Source organism: Glossina fuscipes, unplaced genomic scaffold (genome assembly GCF_014805625.2).
Source record: "Glossina fuscipes isolate IAEA_lab_2018 unplaced genomic scaffold, Yale_Gfus_2 62, whole genome shotgun sequence".
Classification (NCBI taxonomy): Eukaryota; Metazoa; Arthropoda; class Insecta; order Diptera; family Glossinidae; genus Glossina; species Glossina fuscipes.
The window spans coordinates 1,061,179-1,083,372 of NW_023998434.1; the positions used below are offsets into that span (position 1 = coordinate 1,061,179).

Genomic DNA, 22,194 nt, shown 5'->3' on the forward strand with positions numbered 1-22,194 from the left:
AATTGTGTGAGATCTGTAGTTTGAACATAATAATATCTGGAAAGACATCAGACATAGAGATATATGCTTATATCAATTCAAAAAATTTTTCTGTTTTGAAAAGATGGACCTGACTTAAAACTTTTCAGTTGACTTCGCCTATACGTGTAACATTGGAGCGGCCAGAAAGTCCAGTTGAAAGAGAAAGAAGTAGAAAGTAATGGGTGCAAATGCAATCCCTAAATAGATTCTAATATCTACAACCAAGTACCAAGTACCGCAAATTCTGACATGATAGTCGCGCCTTAGTACTCATGCTATCGATGTTTTCCAGTTGCAAAGAAAAGTCGTTTTTAATATTATTCTTCCGCCTGAGTGGCCAAGTAGCAAGAGTCTCGACGAGCAACTCAATGGTCGTGGTTTCAAATCTCAAGTGCGGTAGAGTTTTTAATAAAACCGAAAGCCTTAAATGCTAGTGCTTTAAGACTTTAGTCTTAGAATTTATTCTCTGGCTAAATTTATAATAATAATAATAATAATAATATTATTATTCCTTTCTATCGCCTTTTAAGTCGGCTTAAGCCCATAAAATAAAAGGAACGGAACACGTATTCTTTGAAAGGAAAATTATACCAAGCAAGATATTAATTTTTTTATTATCATAGTAAATAGAGGGCAACTGGCAAAACTTAAAGGAAATTTTAATGGAGAACTAAAATTTCGTAGAATTACACCAAAAAGAAAAAAAAAAGGACGACAACGATAGTTGTTTTGCCTTTTTTATTCGAGAGTACGCCTAAGCATGTGCCATCAAATTGCTACACTTTCGATTTTTATGTCCACCTGTTTGCTGAGTATATTGGAAACATTAACTTACACATTCACTTACTTACTTCTCAAAAAACTAATTTAGTCTCCAATTATTCCTTATTACCTTAGCTCAGATTAGATGCGAAAATTCGCATAGGCGCAGCATACACTCGCTTCATAGTTATCAGAAAAATTGTTGTAATTGTTTTATTTCTCTTAAATTGTGTCCCATTTCTTTCTGGCCTTCATTGTGTTACATGGTTAGTCATAATAAAAAATAAAATAAAATTTTTATTCACTTTTTTTATGCTTTTTAGTGTAGAGCAGAGACAAACGTAGCAAATGTTCGTTTATTGGCACGCGGCTTTAGAAGACATTCATAATCTAATAATTGCCTTAGGGAAAAAAGCTTTTCACTTCGCGGAATACGCAACATCAGCTAACTTGTCTCTGATATTAACTTTCACTTGAAGTCCGCAGTTTTTCAAAAGAAAAAAACTTGTAAAGGCATCTATAATAAAACATAATACATTATGTATAGCATGTTAGTTTGTTGACATACCTTGTAGATTACAAGGTCGCCTATGAAATATTCTCAAATTGGATAAAAATATGAATTGAAAAACGAATGATATATGTTACGAATGATAAGATGTACGCTGCGGGGTAAGTAAATAAATCTGGGCTCTATCTTAAAATCAAGTAAGAAAGTTGTAGTCGGCGGGGGCCGAATCTCGCATATCCTTCGCTATACTTTTCACATTCTACTCTCCAGGTCCTTTTATTTGATTCCCATATCGCTGGTATTATTAAGGAAAAATTAATATTCACTTTAGAATTAACCCGTTCTTAAACGGATGGAGGAGTGTACAAAATAGTTTTAAACTTTTTTTCTTGTTTGCCTTAAGCATTAAACCTCACAGAAGAAAAAAATTAAATTTAATTACATGTAACTTTGTGTGGACATGGCCGATTGGTTTACTTTTTGGACCTAGCGACTAGAGTGTCTCGCAAAGCAAATGTGCAAAGCGTCAGCCTTCTAACGAGTAAAAATCCAAAACTTTTTGTTCGAAAAAACTGAATTGAGTTCAGTTTACGCGTCACTGCCCGCTTCTGCGCTAACCAATTTGGCTCATTTTCAATACCAACCTATGTGCATAAACTACCAATGTTTCTATCAAATTTGAAGTTAAGATCTTCATTTTTGCGACCTGGAGTAGGCCAACAAAACACACTGCCCAGACGCACAAATATGGCTAAATCAACTCAGAATTTCACACTGATCAAGAATATATATACTTCATAGGGTCTTTGGTATTATCGAAAAAAAAAAGTGAATGTACCTCCATCTTACAGTGGTGGGTGCAAAAAAAAAAAAAAACCCGACAGACATTTATTGATGATCAATTTCAGAGCAATTTCGATATAATTAGATAGTGAATGAAAATTTTTGCGACTGCATGTCGTGCAATTTTGAAATAAATTTAAAGCATTGATTGATTGCCTACTTTTAGGTAAATTAGTTTCAAAATAATCATTACCTAATTCGAGGCTCATTTGCTATTAAAATCAAACGATTTGAAACTGAACTAAACCGTTGAAACTTGGTATGGCCCGATCTTTATAGCAAAAAATTTTAAACGCAGTGAATATGTTTATTAACGAAGCGCATATATATGAAAATTTTTAAATGTTTAATTTTTTTTCATATTTTCATTTTTTTTTTTTTTTGTGTGTTTATTTATAAATAAAAGTGCTGTTTCGTGTGCTGTATCGAGTAATTGAGTTTTTAAAAATTTTGCAATGAACGAATTGATATTTTTGAATGGCAAAAAACAAAAAGAAAAAAAACAATTAATTTATGTTGCAACACTTCTAGGCAAATATGCTATGTGCTTGAAATTGAGGAAATGCATATTGTTCGGAGTTGGTTTTAATTTTTTGCTATATAAACTTTAATTAAAATTAATATTTATTACTATTATAAATATTTTGTTTGCAATTTATGAACATATCCAGCATGTTCTAAAAGATCATTCGTTCGGTTGTTTTGTGTATAAAATATTTGTGAATTTCGTTTTAGTAAAAATTGTACAAAAAGAATATATTTATATATCTATATATTTACCTGTATACATATACATATATATATATAAACATATATATATATATATATATATATATATAGGTATATGATATATATAGATATATATATATGATATATAGGTATAGGTATAGGTATATGTATACATATACATATACATATATATATATATACATATATATTTACATCATTATTTACGCGCTATTGAAAATTTAGACGACAAAAATATATTATATCTGATTGTATAAAATCTACAAAAAAAAAAAAAAAAAAAAAATTTAACGAAAATATTTCTAAAAATTATTTTATATCAAAACTTATATGTTCTTTATTTTTGTTTTCTTTTTTTTTTTCGTCTACGATTTTTTTTTTTATAAAAAATTTAACTAGGAAAATTAAATTTCTTGTTATATTTTTATATATATATTTTTATATAAAAATGTTAATTTTTTTTCTATGGTTGACTTTTGGCGTACAGTTGTTACTTGGTAATTTGAAAATGGTGAGGGAGGGAGGGGGGGGGGGGGGGCCCCTACCTGATGGCAGACTACTTTCTTTTAATTTTCATATTCATTTCTGTTTTTTTTCGCTTTTAAACGAATTTTTAGCAAACATTTTATTGTACATTTATTTATTCATTTTTGTTCTTTTTTTTTTTGTATAATAATGTGATCTGTTATTTTTATTACTCTTAGGGGAGGTGTTGAGAACAAAACAGTTCCTCTTATTTATTTAAAGTCAGTCCAGTATTGCTATACTTCAGCTCTTGTGATTATTGGTGACCAACAACAGACGCACGACGGATAGGCGGTAAATATCTGGCTTTATATGGGTATATACCGCACGGGTTTATGATTTTTAAAGAAATCTCGTAAATATATCCATTACATATCAGATCAATAATTGAGTGATAGTGATAGTAGATTATATTTGTCTGCTTGCGGATAAAATCCATTTTAAAACATGATCTACGGCCATCAATGAAATTTTTATTTTATATACTAAGAACAACATCGATTCGTCTTCTATATCATCTTATGGACTTATTGGGGATTGTGTTTAGCTTTTTGAATTTTTTGCGTCACCTGGCATTCCGCACGACAGAGAAGCGAGTAGAGAAACGGCCATAATTGGATCGGCTTATGATCTTTCATTAATCAAGAATATCTATTGGTTTTAAGGTATTTTTTGCGCGTATCCCATGGACGGAACGACCAACTGTCGCAATCAAGCATAAAATCGCTCGGAATTATACTGGAAAGGCTTTTTACTTATTTATTGATTAATTCAATTATTATATTCATATCTTTTCTCATATTCCTATAAACATTTTGCGCGGTTAGTGTTTGCTTCAAACATGTCTGTCCCTTTTTTTTTAAATTATTTTTTTTATTTTTTATATTTCTTAACATGTTTTATTATGAAATGCTTTTAGGAGACGAACTATTTTGCTTTAATTTTTTTTTTTTTAAATTTTTCTCAATTATAAATACTATTACAACAAATACCCGTAATTACGTTATTTTACTGCTGGTTTTTTTCTTTTTTCTTAATTTTTTCATTTTTGAGGTGTTTTATTTATTATTATTTATTTATTTAATTATTTTGTTTTTTTTTTCTTTTTTTGTTAAAAGGTTTTTTTAGTTCTAATTCTTGGGTTTGTGTTAGCTTTTGTTTTATATGTCGTTTAAACCACTACTACAACTATTGTCTGAAGTTTTTTTTTTTAAATGTTGTTTTTATTCTTTTTATTACTTCGCTTTCAAGAGTTTCTTTCACTTAAAAATTAAACGCAACTTGAGGTTTCAAGTTATAATCTGATCTGGCGCAAAAGGCAAGCTTAGCGTTTTTCTCTTTTTCCTCATTTGTTTGTTTTTTTTTTTTTTGTTTTTCTTTTTCAAATTTCTGCAGAAAAAAACGCCTGCATTTTTAGGGTGGGGTTAGTTTTTTCTTCTTCCTTGTTTTTTCTTTTCTTTCTTTCGTTTCTTTTGTTTTGTTTTGTTTTTGAAAAAAATAAAAAATAAAAGAATAAAATTAAATAAAATAAAAAAATTGTTTCCCTTAATTTACTTAAAATATAAAATCACCGCAATCCATGGCATAGTCAAAGTCCTCACCGCCTAAATCCTCAACGCCGGTAGAATGAAAATCGAACCCTCCAATATCGGTATGATAAATGGCGCCACTGCATGTCGTATCTATTAAATTGGTGCAGTGCGTTGTTGGCAGTGCATGCAATGTAAAAGTATCCTCACATTGTGACCAAGTTAAGCCTGTTGTCGTATAATGAAAGAATTAAAGAAGAGTGACATACTCTATTTATATTTTTTTTTTTTATAATTTACCTCCACTCCATACACCGTTCGGTAAAGTAGCCCAACCCCAACCATGACCCCATGGCAATGGGCAGGCCAATGAAGCTTTCGAATCCGGTTTTTTACTCAATATTGCTACGGCAGCGTCACTTTTAATTAAAGGATTCTGATTATAAAATGTCCTTTGACTAACTGATATTTTACTATTTGCCAAAGCTTTCCTTTGCTTGACCTCCGTCGACGTTGCCGCTGTAAAAATTTATAAAATTAACAGCCTTGATAACCAATAATAAATAATAAAACAACTTTTTTATCAGTTTTGTTTAAAATTAAATTAAACTCGTATCTGAATCGTAAAACTTTTCAAAATCAATAAATTTAATAAATTGATATTACAAATGTGATTAATAGAATTTACTATCGATTCGTTGTTGTGTGTAAATAAATAATTTGCATTTATATGAAATTATTCCTAAATAAATATATGCATATGTGTAGCTTTGTTAAAGGTGATAATTGATAGTAGCTAGATGAAGACGAGAGCAATTTGAAAGCTTTCATTACTTCATAATAAGAAAGTGAAATTTTGCTATTCGCCTCTAAAAATTGAATTTTTTTTTTTCGTTTCGGCACACGTGAGGCGCAAAAAGGTGCAATTCTGTCTTTAAAAGACCCAAAAAAAAAAAAAAAAAAAAAACAAAAAAAAATGAACTCTTAGTGAAAACTCATCGAGGAAAGAGAATCGGGCAGAGTATTTAAACAAAAAAGGGCGAGTTTTCGATCCAGATGTAAGAAAAAGAAAAAAATATAACAAAAAATTTAACATAATAAAAATATTAATAAAAAAATTTTAAAACTTTCTCAAAACACGACGCTTCAGAGCATTCTATAAAACGATTTCCAGAATTTTTTTTATTTAGTTATTTTCGTTCGATTTTTTTTCAACACTTGAAACTCTTAAATAAAATTTTTTTTTTGGTTTTTCTCGAAAATTAAATCGTTTCACTCAAATGTTAACCTATCACACAAACACTAATAACTTATGCTACGATTGTCTATCACACAAATAATTCTAATGTTATTTGTTTTTTTTTTTTTCCTTTTTTTTTCTAGATATAAATTTGCACCAGTCACACCATGAATCGGTATAACTCAGGTATTGAAATATTTTAATTTTTAATACTTTTTCAAACATCATTTTTTTGCTCAGTATTTAAATATACGCTCGATAGCATCGTCGAATGCTATTATTGACTTTTCTTCCATACCGAAGAAATTTTCAAAAATGTCTTCTTTTTTTTTTTTTGGGAGTGTTACAGTGGTGTTACGAATCTGTCGACTAAGCCGTATGGATTAGCTTTTCCTATGTTAGTGCTTTCAGCGTGCAAGGAATCGGTTTTGTAATACGCATGGATTGCATGCACTTGTCTTTTTATTTTGCCTTTCCTGGGTTTTTCAACAACAAATCGTTCAAAGTGATCAACTGTTGTAATAGTATTTGGTATCGGACTTTATAGACTATCGCCTGCTTACTGTAACGATTCAGTCTTGTGGTCGATGGAAATCATGCGTCTCGGACTCTCAAAGTAAATTTATTTTATGAATGGAAATTCTTTTAAAAAAAAAGATAAAGTAATCATAGGATGATGACAAGACCGTTCGACCAAAGACGAAGTGTTTTCAACGGATGTTACTTTTTTGCGCACGCGACTCTATACCGTTAACGCTATTGCGTTGTCTGCTGTCGTATATATATATATGTAATGTTAGAAGTTGTAAAACTTTTATTAAATGACAACAACAAAACTGGCGCCAATGACGCAATTTGGCCGCACTTATAGCCATATATGGGCAAATTTTGGTTTCGTATTTCCCCATCTCACCTATACAGTAGACACTTTAGATTGTAATTCGTTACAATTTGGGCAGGGTACGGCAACTAAAATATACATTTTCAGAATTCTTCGTTAAAACATAAGCAAATCCACTAAATCGATTTTTATGCTTAAGACGACGTAAGGGATAACTAGTTTGCTGCTTTTTAAACATCACGTTAAGCATGATTTCATTTAACATGCAGACATTTAAAACCGATTCTGTCGTTCATGCTTATCAATATAAATATAGTATTGGGCAATAAAGTATTTATGATGACCTTTGTTGTGAATGTAAAAAACTTGACAATTTTGCTGATCATATAAAAAGTAATTGGAGAGGACTCTTTTGAGTTCATATCGCAAACAGTGCTTGTAGTAAGTAAATTTTGTTATTATTTTTTTATTTATTTTTTCTGAATTGACTTTCAACGACCTTTTTTTGTTGTGTTCGGTAACTATTATTTAGTTGCAATTGAAAAATGAAACGGAAAAAATTAAAAAGAGAGAGAAAAAGGAAAAGCAACAAAAAAAAAAACAAAAAGAAAAAGTCAATTTTTCCCACTTACGTCTTATGCGTACCAAAGGTCTACGTAAAACATTCATTAGATGTGGCTTATCTACAACCAATTCAATTTGTGGCGGTGGTGGCAACTGCGGAAAGTATTAAGAATAAAAGAAAAACAATACAATAATAATAATAAAACAACAACAACAACAACAACATGAACAACAACAATGATAAGTAGTCAAGATAATTAGATTGTTTTTTCATTTTCATTTTTACACAATTTCATTGCTTTCTTCTTTTTTTTCCTTTTTTCCTTTTTTCCTTTTCTTTTAATTTTACTTTTTCTCTTCGGAATTTCTATCATTCTGCTTATAAAGCGCTACTGTATTTCTCCTTAGAGAGAGAAGAATACATTCGCAAGCTTAAGCATGGTATATATGTATGTATGTATGTATGTATATATATGTATATTATATACTTACGGTTTTCGTAATAGCATCAATCCATTCACTTAACGAACAAAACAATTTTATAATAAAAAGGAGAAAAATGTTTCCGTTGTTTTAAACATTTTACATGAATGAAATCTTACACAATAGAATATATATATATATATATATATATATATATATATATGTATATATGTACATATGTCTATGTAATATATGCGTAGTTTATATGCACTATATATGAAGGCTTAGAGACTGACCTGACTTCCTGTTCGGATTTTGCTAGCATCCAATATACTTTCGAACGTTTTCGACGCGAACCCAAAGCAATCAATTGCGAAACACTGCAACCTTCGGGTAGAGGTGGTCTACGCGGTATTTGCCCAGTCCAATGAGCTATGGCCAACATTTCTGGCGCCTCTTTAACAAGAATTTTACCAGCTGGCGATGATCGGCCAGGTTCCTAAAAAATATTTCATATATTTTATTTCATTATAGCGTGACATGGGGAAAACATTTAATTTACCGTAAACCAAGCCATAGTTGAATCGTCATACAAAACCACCCATTCTTCAGTCCATTTCTTCCACAACAATTGTTCTAATTGAAAAGAAAGAAACGAAAAGAACGAATTCAAAGTAAATTAACGCTTAAGTTAATTTTCAACTAATTACTTAAATCATCGTACGAGAAAAATAAGGATTTAAAATCGTTTAAAAAGAGAAAAAAAAAACGGCAACAACACTAAAGCAAGAGAATTCTGTCAAAAAATTCGAATAATTTATGAAATTTTAATGTGACAAGTGTTAAAATACATCATCGTAATCATCATCATTATCATCATCGTAATTATCATCATCGCCATTGTCCCTGCTACCATTTCTATCAACATTATCAACATTAAGACAAATATTAACAGTTGCCTGTTGTGGTCGTACGCTGTCGCTTGCGACATCCGACGTCAACGCTTTAGTTTTCATTATGATGACTCTCAACATATTATAATCGTGTTCATTATTTTGTAAAAGTTTTATTCTATCCTTCATGCTCGCTTCTTCTGTCTAAGCTTACCCACTGGGCCTTATAGTTATTCATGAGACTTGAAAATGAAACGCATTAGACGGCACATTCACAAACACCGACTGCTTGACTGTCTTCCAGTCAAGTGTGCAATCATGTTGTTGAGAATTTCATATTTTCTTTTGCTTTTGCTTATGTATTTGTTTTTTTTTTTTTTTTTCATCATTTTTCGAAAGATATTTCTGTTTTGCCCCATGCCCCATCATCAGTAACTTGCTGCGTCAAAACAGTATGAATTGCACAGAATGCTGATTTAGCTTGTTTTGCATAATTTATATAAAAATGTTGGTTGCTTTCATTTTTAAACAACAATCATCAAAAGTTAATGCAACACTTATCCATTAAATCTAATATTTTTCAAGTAACTGATAGCGAAAGCAAAAAAGTTCAACATTTACTTAAAAAAGAAATAAAACGAGAATTAAGAAAGTTATGTTCAGCTCGGACCGAATCTCGTAAACCCACTAAAATCTTTGACTCCCCATATATTTATTTATTGTCATAAAGGGTGAATAAGATTAAAAAATTATCTATCACCTTTTAGTTCATTACAAGGTATTGTGACGCCAACCATAATCAATTTAGAATTAACACTTCTCGCCTAACTCTCGGACTCTCTCTCTCTTATATATGACATCCATATGAGCGGCATTTTTAAGAAAACATGTATCGATCATGTCATTCAGAATGAATACACCTGCCTTCTACCCTCCAAGTCCTTTTATTTTATGGACGTATCACTGGTATAGGTAAGTCCTGGTGTCCAGCACATTTATTTTAGAAACAACCTATTTTTAGGCAGATAATAGATCTTCATTTAAGCAACATATTATATAGTTATGCACATTCTTTTTTGTTTTTCTTATATAATCAATAAGCATAAGATCTCAAAAGAGTGAAAAAAAGAAAATTTAATTACTTATAATTTTATATGGATATGGGCGTAAAGAGTAGAGTGTTTCGTAAAGTAAATGGGAAAAATTTCAATCTTCTATCTTTCATAATTTGCATCAGCAAAAGCCTACAAATTTTTGCTTAGAAAACAGATGTTGTATTCACTTTACACTCCATTGCGGACTTGTGCGCTGAACAATTTGGCCCATTTTCAATAGTAACCTGCGTGCAAATACTTGCAATGCCCTCGTATCACATTGAAGATCAAAGTTTTAATTTTTGTGACCAGCAGAGTGAGGATAACGCATAAACACGGACAGACATGGCTTTACCAATTCAGAATTTCATGCTGATCCAGAATATGGATATTTTGTAGGAACTCTAAAGCAAATATTATGACAAAATGAATATATCCCCCCCCATCGTACTGTGCTAGGCATAAGAACAAGATGTTTTCATTAAATTCTTTCACTTATTAAAATACACTAAAGATTTTGGGTTATCTTTCACTCACTTTTATAACGCAATAGATAGCCTCCTTTGATTTGTTTACCAACATTACCTGCAATAAATAGAAAAACATTATATTTAATAATTAATGTATGGCGGCATTTATTTGCATTTATTATACAGTAAAAGTTCCCGAAGAGATCGCGAATATGGAATTTTGGTTGGATACCTATTAGAATCCTTTTATTCTTATGTATGTATTTATTAGAATCCGCGAATAAAGAAATTTATAGCCGCGAATAGAGGAATTGTACCGCATTTTTTTAACCCGCAAATAAGTAAACCGCGAATGAAGGAAGCGCGAATAAGGAACTTTTACTGTATAAATTATGTATTTCGCTAGATATGCTATAGTTGCGAAGTAATAAATGTTAAAAATTTTTCGATTTATAGCGTAAAGTATGTATGAAAACTATTGCCCCCTTTTAAGGAACAGCGTATAAAAATTTTTAATTGCCTGCATTTAGGAGAAAAATAAATTATTATTTTCTGAAATTTTTAATCCTAGTTTAACTGATATTGAAAAATTGCTTTGAGAAATATTAACTGCAATAATATTTAATATATATTTATGTATTTGTGTGCGTGTGCGTGCCATTTTCTTTGCCAAAAAATAAAAAAAAAAAAATAGATAAATAAAAATATGCATATATATATGTATATACACATATATATTGTGACAAAGTAGCGAACTTAACATAAGCGGAAAGAAAAAGTCAAAAACAGACAAAATCCGTCCCATCAAGGTGACTGTATTCAGGTGCTCGCCATTTTCGTTTATATATACAAAGTTTCAAAAGCATTAGAATTAACTCGAACTTGGGCATCTTTATGCTCGATGTTTCATAGAACGTTGAGCACACACAATACTCGAATGTATGCAGATAAAGGAAAAGCTTATAGAATCCGTTTAGAAATTACTAATGACGATCGAAACTCGTCCTTTGGTTATATGAATCATTCATTATTTACTATAACAGTATAACATATATATGTAACATGTATGTTCATATATTTATTTATTGATTTTTTTTTTTTTGGCAAATAAATTCACACGCATACATAGACTGGTGTGTGTTCTCATAGACATTTTTCAATATTTTCAATATTAGCTAAAGCGAATTTTCTTCATCGAAATGCAGGCAATTAAAAGCTTTTATATGCTGCTCCTAAAACTAGGCAATTGTTTTCATATTTTACGCTGCAAAATTTCACGTTCTACGCATACATTTTGTGATTTATTTATTCATTTATTATCTTTTTTTTTTTTGTCGGGTAAAACAATTTATGTATTAGTTGGTTATTTTATAATAATTTTCAAAGGAAGATAATATTTTTTCAAGTTACTTATGGCAACAGATCGACATGGAGTTAGAAAAACTGTCTAAGCGCACCGGTGAAGAATCAAGCAAGAAGAATATGGCAAACCTCATTTGCTTGCTTGCATCGAGAGAAACAAGACTGACAAGAATATATAGGTAGGCAATTTTCAATCGACTTACTGAACTTTATCAAAACAGATTTTGGGAGAATACAAGGAAAATGCTGGACGCAATGCTTGATAGAATGAAATATCGAACGGCTTTGCGCTCGTTACACACATCGTAAAAACAGTTGACAGCAATTTAAAGGCTGAGACCTGCACAATCCAATTTATTTGTTCAGGATTTTTTTGGTAGTTGTGCATGAGACCTTTGCCTGCTTAGCGTAGTGTTTCATCTGATTTGATTTTGAGACAAATAGATTTATTTGTATCTATTCCGCTTTCGTGCTAACCACCAGGTATTTATATATGTATTAAAAATGTATTTGAAAAATCGAACAAACCCTTAATGGCGAAGGGAATTCCTTCTAATAATGAATGGCCAAGGATCACTTCAAAATTCACTTATATATACATATATATATTTGTTTTTTCATTCGATATAAAAGAAATGAAAAGCAAAAAAAAAAAAAAGAAAAAAGGAAAAATCATTAACGATTCATTTTCATTTATTACAAATGCATTCTTAATAAAGAGAAAATAATATAAAAGAATTGAGAAATAATAGAATAGCATGTTGATTGAAATAGAAATTTGCAATTTAATGTATTGATGGGAATTCAAGCGAAGTGAAACGCTGACTGTTTTCATGCTTGAATTTCAATTGCAACTGACCTAATTAAAATTGAAAATTTTCTTAATTTTCTTAAATTAAATTATTTATGAGTGCATCTTTAGGAAATGTAGAAATCAGAACTGAGAACTTTTCGAACATTTTTATAAATCTTTCCTTAATGATTGATTGTCATAACTAATAATATTATATATATATATAACAGATGCAGAAATTAGTCTCGATGTAATACGCCATAGTAAAGAGTCGATCATATTAGGCCTAAGCTACCGCATAGCTTTGCAGATAAGAAACGCAACTATCAAGTCGACATACTCATGTTTAATTCTCAGTGCGGTAAACCATACTTTAATTATTACCAGCTACCATGTGGTTAGTCTTCTGGTGACAGATCGGACAAACACCTCCTAGATCTCTCTTGCTTTTCCTAATCTTCGTTCCCCACTTGTTTTTCCCTGACCGTCACTATGGTTTTACAATCATGAGGCGAAACCCTTTTAATAGCTAATCCTTAAAGCAGAGGAAAATGTTAGACGTAATATGAAAAATATTGAGAGCATTTCGCAAAGTATGTTTCGCTGCTTTGACTGCCAAGAACTACTACTCCTACTAACTATTTGTATTTATGTACTAAAATTCCCCATAAACTAAATATCGAAGATTGTAGCTTTCTATTTCCTAAAGCAGGGTTGCTTGCAGTTTTTGCTTTACTGTGGGCGTGTCCTTTGGCCGATTTAGCTTATTTTCAATATCAACATTCATGCAAGAATTTCCAATGCTTAATCGACATTTAAATTTATGCGACCAAGAGCAAGGCACAATGGCATATATCACAGACAGACAGACAGACAGACAGACATGAGTAGATCAATTTAGCGATCTGATCAACAATATCTGTACTCTTTGAAGTTTCCTTTTTGAGTGTTGCAAACATTACAACAAAATGAGTATATATCTCATTATGCTGGGATGGGTATAAACAAATTTTTATTTAATTTAAAAGAGAATATTATTTGAAATGCTTCGAAAGAGAAAGAGTGAGTTAGAAGAGGAATAAGTGAGAAGGCGAACAACATATACGAATGATAAAATGGTGCTGCACCTAGTCGCAAATACAAGCAGGTGTATTAAGCAAGTGAATTTGTGTGTGCGTGTGCGTGTGCGAGAGCGTGTGCATGTGCATATGCATGTGCTTGACTTGTGTAGCTATTCACGACAATGCCAATAACAATAAAGTTATTCACAAAATTTTGCAACAATTGCTTTTCACTAAAATTGAGCAGAGAGGCATAAAATCAGCAGAAAACGTGAAATCCACTTACTTTATATAAATTTATATATAAATGTATATATATATATATGTGTCAATGTATCTATATCATATATACATATATAATGTATAAATGGATTATCAAGTTATGTACAGAGATTTGTTTGTATGGATTGGCGTATGTGTGCGCCTATGTGTATACATGTGCATATATTTGTGTGAGGACAGGAGGAAACTCTTAAGTTTCTTGTAAATTTATGCATGTGCATGAATGTGATTGCATTGCATATATAGTGGTATCCCGACGAGATTTTGGATAGTTGAAGAAGTAGCATTTTTGTGTGAAAAAGAACGAAGCAAGACACACACACACACCACAAAAACAAAAAAAAAGAAGATATATATTTTGCATTTGCATAGAAGAGAGCTTTGAGAATAATAACACATAAATCTTAAGATAATGTCAGTGTGACTGATTAACATTGATTTACAATGCATTTGGTAAGCATTAGAAAAAAGAAAAAAAAACTAAACGATACAAAATAGATTTACAACTGTTCTCCCACTCAGGTCTAGCATGTAAGGCATCGTATCGTATCGTATCGTATCGTATCGTATCGTATTTATTATAAAAAACTCCAATAAAAAAGCAGAAATCTTTACCGTTATTCTCACACTTAATTAAAAACCATTTGGTTTCTTTACACATTGACTGACTGTCGGAGGATAAGATGTAACAACTACTAACCAGCAGACATATGTACCTTAGAAAATATATATTTTCTCGACTGGTGTTAGATTCCTTGTGGCCCATTGACCTTTTCATCTATCTGAAATTAAACGCAGCAACAAACTGTGACAAGGCACACAAAATGAGCTTAGCTTCGAACGATGATGATTCCCTTCAAAAGTGACCCGCTTAGGCTTGTTTTCTAAATCGTTTCGTGCTGATTGATTGCAATGCTTGCTTGCTCTTAGACCAAATCATCAATGGACAATGGAAAAGAGGAAATTTTTTTTTTGGCGTCGATAGCAGCAAATCTAAGGAACGTGTTATACCTTAGCAAGAGAACAATGCCCGAATAGAACATATACACCGATGCCTCTATATCGTTTGGGTGGTGATGTCTTCTTCAAAGATTCATTGTAAAGCAATGACTTTACCTTTGTATCATTGATCTGCTGTCGAAAACTTTTAACTTTTGTACGTTCGTTGCTTGAGATGATATCGGGAATGGGTAATCCCGTATCCTCCTACTACGACTCTTTTAAAAATTTACTGATGAGAGATGTGTCTACAGCCAATTTAACGCTCATGTACGCAAAACTGCTGCCAAAACAAGTGCTTACAAATTTTCCCACTTAATGTTAGTAATGTATGCTTCAGGTTTCGTGTTATTATCACTTGGCAATCATTTATGACCATTGTTCACTTTAATAGGCATATGCACGATGCTGACCGTATTGCAACGAATTCGTCTATCGCCAAAGTTGCAATGTCGCGAAAACCATACACATGTATATATGCATGTATGTATGTGCGTATGTGTGTATGTATGTATATATGAGACCGAACTAGAGTCAATACTCGCAGCATTTGGAAGAAAGTTTTCAATTTGCCGACACGCTAGCCAAAGATTTGATAACATATTGGCTGGCAAACGTCCCTGAAGGGCACTGATCTACTTGGCAATTGACCTGAATTCTAACTAAGTTTGTGGCCATGACTTATGCGGAAATTGAGACAGAAAGGTGAAATCTAACGCAATTACGTTATTGTTGAGTTAATACAAGTTCTAAAACTATAATAAAACTCGGGCGATAGCCAAAAAATTCGAAAATCATATAAAAAAAAAAAAAAATTTAAAAACTTTATCAATATTTAGTAGAAAAATTTATGCGAAATTTATCTATAAGTTTGATGGAGAAATTATAGGAATGCGAGCAATTAAGGACAATATACATACATACATACGTAACCACGATACAGTGGCTGTAAGGTGTATTTTTTTCTGTTTTATATATTCATTAACATGCAAACTATTAATTTATTAATTACAAAAAAAAAAAAAAAAAAATTATTGATGCCACAGCATAATTGCAAAGAGAAGAGAATGCATGTGTTTGTGCTTGTGTATTGGTATGAATAAAAGAATATATTTTCTATAGAAATTTAAGGGAAAATATTTTTTTCAATTCTTTTTAAAATGACGAGCTTTGCAAATGCACTAGTGCTGCTCTTTAAAACAAGAACAACAACGACAACAACGACAACAACGACAACAACGACGACAACAGCAACATCAATATGCATGAATCGCATTGCATGCCATTAGCAATTGAATGAATTGCTTGCTCTGCTCATGTTTTACTTCGCCATCGAATGAACGAAGTCTTCTACCCTTCATATCTGAAATCAGCGAAAACTAACGTTGGTTGGCCATGCCAGGCTTTTGTGTGTGTAATCTCTATCGCACAGGAGTCCACATATTTAAAGCTATGTCTATGTGTATGCTACTGTGTGACTAAGATTACACATATATATATATATATATATATTTGTATATATATGTGTGTGTGTGGATACATATATATATATATATTTATACTTTATATATATATATAATACATGTATACAAAGATTTGTGTATATGCATATGTGTGCAAGTATTACGCTGCTGCTATATAAAATTCCATATGCGACAGACAGATTAAAAGTGTCGCTGTCGCATTTAATAGAAAAAGCTACATGAAGGACATAGAGCTTGTATATGGATATATGTGGAAGTATGTATAGATATATAGAAGGCAACGCTTTTCTTTACTTTGCCACATATACTTGTATATGTGGAGATCATCATCATCATCATCATCATCATCATCATTATCATTATTCTCCTCCTCATCAAACCCTCTACAGTATGTAACAAAAAAAAAAAAAAAAAACAAAAAACAAAAAAAAAAAAGATAGCAAAACCCACCGAAATACGAGAGATAGAGAAGAAGAAGACGAAGAAAACCAAATTAAATTGAAACTAAAACATCAAATCGTGACTCTTATCTTCTATGCATTCAACTAAATACATATATTGTTTTTATTATTGTTGTTGTTATATTCATCTTGTGGTTATTCTGACAAAAAAAAGGCAAAAAAAAAAAATGTAAAAAGTAGAAAATTATTACATTGCATACTTAATTATCATTGCAGTGCTACTACTTACTATATCTAAGTATTTGGTTTGATTTTACGATCGTAATAAAATAATTTAATTTATGATAAATGTAGAATTATTCATGTCAAAAAGTTAAGTAAAATCGTACTTTCTCCCTTCAATCGGATTTATATTGTTAAGATTTATGTTCAATACGCATAAATAATGTGGAGTAAAGGAAAGTGACAGAATGTGTGTTCAACTTTTCAACTAAAAAAATGTTGTTTAACATATTGAATTCTTTTTTTCAATAAATTATTTAAAACGACATTCCATTGACATCGATATTTTCATCAAATAAATTCTTAAAACTAACAGAGTTTGTTAGTTTTAAAGACATCTCTCTTGCTCCTCGCAACTCTACTACTCAAATTTAAAATCACTTCTAAGGCAGAAGATGAAGAAGAAGAAGAAGAAGAGGAAGAACAAGAAGAAAGAGGAGGAACAATTTTCATATCAGACATAGAACAACATCAATACGATCTAAATTAAGTTGAATTAGGTGAGGATAGGAGCCCGAGTTATGGATAATCATTCCAAAGCCTGCTGGGGTATGGTAAGAAAGAATCCCTAGTCTTTAGCGACAATATCGAGGCACATCTTTTCTTCAATTATTAAGGAACTCATTGCCTTGGAGTCCATAGCAATTTCTCTGTGACGCGGGAAGAAGACTTCAAAGTATTGTGATCCAGGAGTCCATAGCAGTGGGAAAACACAATAAAATATTTCCCTCCCTAGTCCTTTAAATCTGTTCGAGTTAAAGAGTCGACTTTGCTTTATTTTATTACTGTCTCAACTTTTGTATGAGTAGGAAAGTAAAGGATAACGATAAATACCTTGCCCTATGAACACACTTGAGTTTTACACACACTACCGAAAGTCGGAGGCATTTTCAATTCAATATAATTTTTAACACGAAATTGGTAAAAACTATGCCCATGGCAAAATTTAATTTTTTTTTGCTTTTTGTTTTTTTAGTATTTTTTTTCTTTTTGTAGTTATTGTTAAGATGAAAGAGTCGAAGAGAGTGTGATGTGATTTGAGTTGCGACCACAGCTGCGAATTTCTTTTCCTTACTTATTGTTGCTAAAGCTGAGAACTGAGCTCAGAGGGCTTTGTAAAAAATGCCATTTTTTTTAATTTTTAAAAATTATTTCTAAAGTGCTGCCAAACCATATAAAAACATGACTTCAAATATTGTATTTTAGAACGCCGTACATTGCTTATATGAATACCGTTTTTCACACAATAGTTCGGTCAGCTCGCTTATACTACTTGTTCTTCATGGTAACGATTGAAGATTCTATCCCGTAATTGATTAAAAATTCTATCCCTTTCAATACAGTTTAATAGAGAATTCTTTGCCTTAAAAGCCTTTGACAATTCTAATGTAGCCCCATAGAAGGATTAAAAAGAATACGGTTGTGGCTGAATCATTTCTAACCATAAGTTTATCTTAAAGCAAAAGATATGAATTATCAATATTCTATAATATTGGACGAGCGATAATGAGTGATTTTTTCCTTTGATCCTTATAGAGTTTCTTCAAGAGGGTCTCTATAGAATGTACAGGCAAATATATACAGCGTTAGTCAGGCCAACATTGTCTATGTCGGTTGTCTATGGTTGCCATATCGAGCTGATTGAATCCGTGCGAAAAAGTTTTTCAGTATCCGCCTTACGAGGTTTAGGATGAGAACCTGACCGCAGTCTTTCTCCCTCTAAACATAGATTAAAGTTAATTACTTTTCCCGTGTTAGGGACAAAGACATGTTTGTCTTGGTATTCTTTTCTTTATTAACTTAATAAGGGGTGATATTTGATGCCCCGAAATTGCTAAGCAATAGTGCTTTTAATGTTCTCAATATTTATTTATTTATTTATTCAGTATTATGTGCCCATGCGGCTATCGCATTGCAGGACAACGTCTTATGAACTTCATAATCTACTTCGTTCCCCCCGTTGCCGAAGGTGCAATGATATCTGGATTTTATTTGAAAGGGTAAAAAATCGCTTGTTAAGACACTAATATCTTATCTTGGCTTTTATACTGGGTATCATTGCACCTGAGGTAAATTGTTTGTTATTTAAGCAGATTATATTTAGAATCCAAATTATTATTGGATATATATTGTTGTTAATTTTCTATTAGTGTTCATTTACATTTTTTGCAAGCTTATGTTGCTTGTCATTTTATATTTGTAGCAAACACTAAATAAATAAATAAATAAATTTGAGACATTTTCAACACCAACCTGGGCCTATGAAATGGAATGGAACGGGTGTAGGCCGTGTCCTAATTTTTCCGGCGGAGAGAGTGTTTACCATACTATACTATACAGGCAAACACAACAAACTGGTAAACAGACAAATACATGAAAAGACATATAGACAGACGCAGGGATAAACATACATGTTATTGATACATAGACATATGGACGGATAGACGGATGTGCTTACGTAAAGACGTAAATCGATCGAGAATTTGATAGTGATCAAGAAGATATATTTGTAGGATCTTTGAAGTTTCTTTCTGTGTGATGGAAAGATACACCCATAATGTTCGGCAGTGGGTGTAAAAAATTTGGTGAAATGGTATTGTTGTTGTTGTTGACAATAAAAAAATTATTTCAAATTCAAAAAGTCGTTGACTTTAATACTTAAGCGTAAAGGACAACTCAATTTAGAAAGTTATATATAAGAGTCATACACATGTGTGCTTACCTGTATGCATTACGTGTTCATTTTCATCTGTATGTAAATCTGTAATTCACTTTCGCTTGTACTTGATCTGAAACCTTAAAAACACTTTCAAACACACATTCACGCACAAACGTTAACGTTATAATAACGTTGGGGTCGCGTTAATATTAATCTAATGTAAGCACTTGTGTATACTTGAAACTGTGTTAGTGTTTTAAGATGATGATGATACATCCCTCTGATGTTTCGCCTTTTGATAAGCATGTGCAAATAATAACAACAAGAAGAACGACAGTACAAGACGCCTCATGAGAGCGCCTTAATAGTCCCAAACGAACAGTAATACAATCGTAAAGGTTTATATGCATATATATATATATATATATATATATATATATATACATCATTTTTACATATTCTCATTTGCAAAAAGAAGGCTGAAAATGACTGGGTTGCTTTTCTGCTGAGAGATTGGTGTGATGATGTTTTCATTGAGAAAAATCATGAGCCCGCCATTAACAAGTTTTCCTCTACTTTGTTACTGTATGGGTGCTTTTTTCACAATGTATACAAAGACATAAATATGTTGTGTATGCTATTTTTCCCGTTTTCTTTTTTTCTTTCCGTTTTTCGCTTTTACATATCTCTATCTTTTTGTATTCATGCGATATTATGACTTATTTAAGTTGTTGTTGTCGACAATGCAGCTGTTGTTGTCGTCGTTGTGGTTATTGTTGTTGTTGTTGTTATTGTTGTTGTTAGTGTTTTTATTTGTAAATAAAAAAATTTTGTTACACTTACCCGTTGGCTGCTGCTGCTGCTGTTGTGTATTCATTGAGTTTTGTGGTTTGACTTTGGAGCACATGGAAAACATGATGGCAGCTTGCTTTACTGTTTTTCTTAAGTTTCTCTCTTACTTTATGAAAATGAAGCTTGAAAGTTTTTTTTTTTTTTGCTTGCTTTACCTAATGAGTTTTAAGTGTCTAAGCGTAAAGTGTCTGTCGCGGCTGCTTTTTCGTTTACAGAGATTTAGACAATTTCGTATAATTTTCAGAGTGTGAGTCAGGAAGGATGATGCGATGATTACAAGTTTCTACTTTTTTTTTTTTTTTTGGTTTTCCTGGTTTTTTTTTTTTTTTTTTTTTTAACGTTGAAGATTTAAATAAGGTAGGCAAGATCTATACTTTTTTTTTTTTTTTTTTTTTTTTTTTTTTTTTTTTTGTAAAAGTTCTCATGCACGGGTGAGTATGAATGAATATAAGAATGTACGCATACAAGTCATAAAAGTAAAATTTTCAAATATTTGCAAATTTTTTGTAGTATAGTTTTGGGCTTGGGAATATTAAAGTTTACTTTTCGGATCTTTGATGATTTAGAAAATCAAAATTCAATTGATTATAATTTAAGAAAAAAAATTATATCGCTTTTAATTAATTCTGCTAATGATGGGAAATGTTTTTCATCGTCTTTTTTTTTTTTTTTTTTTTTTTTTTTATATGAAAGTTTTACTGCAAATTTATGGCCTTTTGTTAGACACTTAATTTCTTATCCTTCCTGAGTTTTGGTTTCTACTTGGCTGTTATATTTTTAAAAAATTGTAACGTCTCGCTTTTAAACTTAAGAGAGTTAAGTGCCTTATAAAATGTAATGAATTGTTCGTGTCTCAAGAGTAAAGATAAAGGATAGTTGGCACAAGACTAGTAAAGCAAAGTTTTAATTGATTTTCTTTTAATAAAATCTTCTATGCTATAGTTAAAGTTTGTCACTCGTCACATGTAAATAAAAATGATTTGTTTTTTTTTTGTGTTTTTCGTTCTTTTCTTCTGTTTTTGTTTTTATAATTCGAATAAAATTTTTTTTTTTAATTTCTCTATAAACTCAATTTTTACAATGATTTAATAAAATTTTTGTTTTCAAGTCTACTGGGTGTTGGTTGGTTGTTTCTGTGTTTGTTGTCTTTAATTGGAGAGAGATTAAAAACTCTTTTAAGTTTATTGTTCTAATATTTTATTGTAGTAAACGATATTGGACACTTGAAAATTAAATTGTTGATTTTAATAGAAAATTTATTCGCAAAAATTCTATTTAGCGGGTTGTAGGTTATAAAGAAAGAATTTTTCGGTTTTCAGTTATAATTTTAAGTTTAATTTATACAAATTCAAATTATTTTGTTTTATTATATCTTTCTTTATACATATACATATATATTTATTTATTTATTTATTTAAAAAGCAATATTGCGTTCCGCACGTTTGGCACACCTCAGTATAAGTTAACAGCCAAGACTCAACTGATGACTGCTGTTAGATTGTCAGACTAACTGAGCTCAGTAGTGATGGTGTCTGCACTCCTACTATTACTGAAAG

General features: G+C 31.1%; 1 protein-coding gene across 1 annotated transcript; it reads right to left on the bottom strand.

Moving 5' to 3' along the window:
- Positions 1 to 4,937: 4,937 nt before the first annotated feature.
- Positions 4,938 to 20,949, bottom strand: LOC119638058. The gene is made up of 8 exons (XM_038034653.1): positions 20,630 to 20,949; positions 10,531 to 10,578; positions 8,569 to 8,642; positions 8,303 to 8,505; positions 8,076 to 8,103; positions 7,652 to 7,736; positions 5,239 to 5,457; positions 4,938 to 5,166 (listed from the first exon to the last, which is right to left on the bottom strand). Exons 1-8 carry the CDS (start codon positions 20,700 to 20,702, stop codon positions 4,964 to 4,966), a joined length of 933 nt encoding a protein of 310 aa, XP_037890581.1. The 5' UTR covers positions 20,703 to 20,949; the 3' UTR covers positions 4,938 to 4,963.
- Positions 20,950 to 22,194: the final 1,245 nt, after the last annotated feature.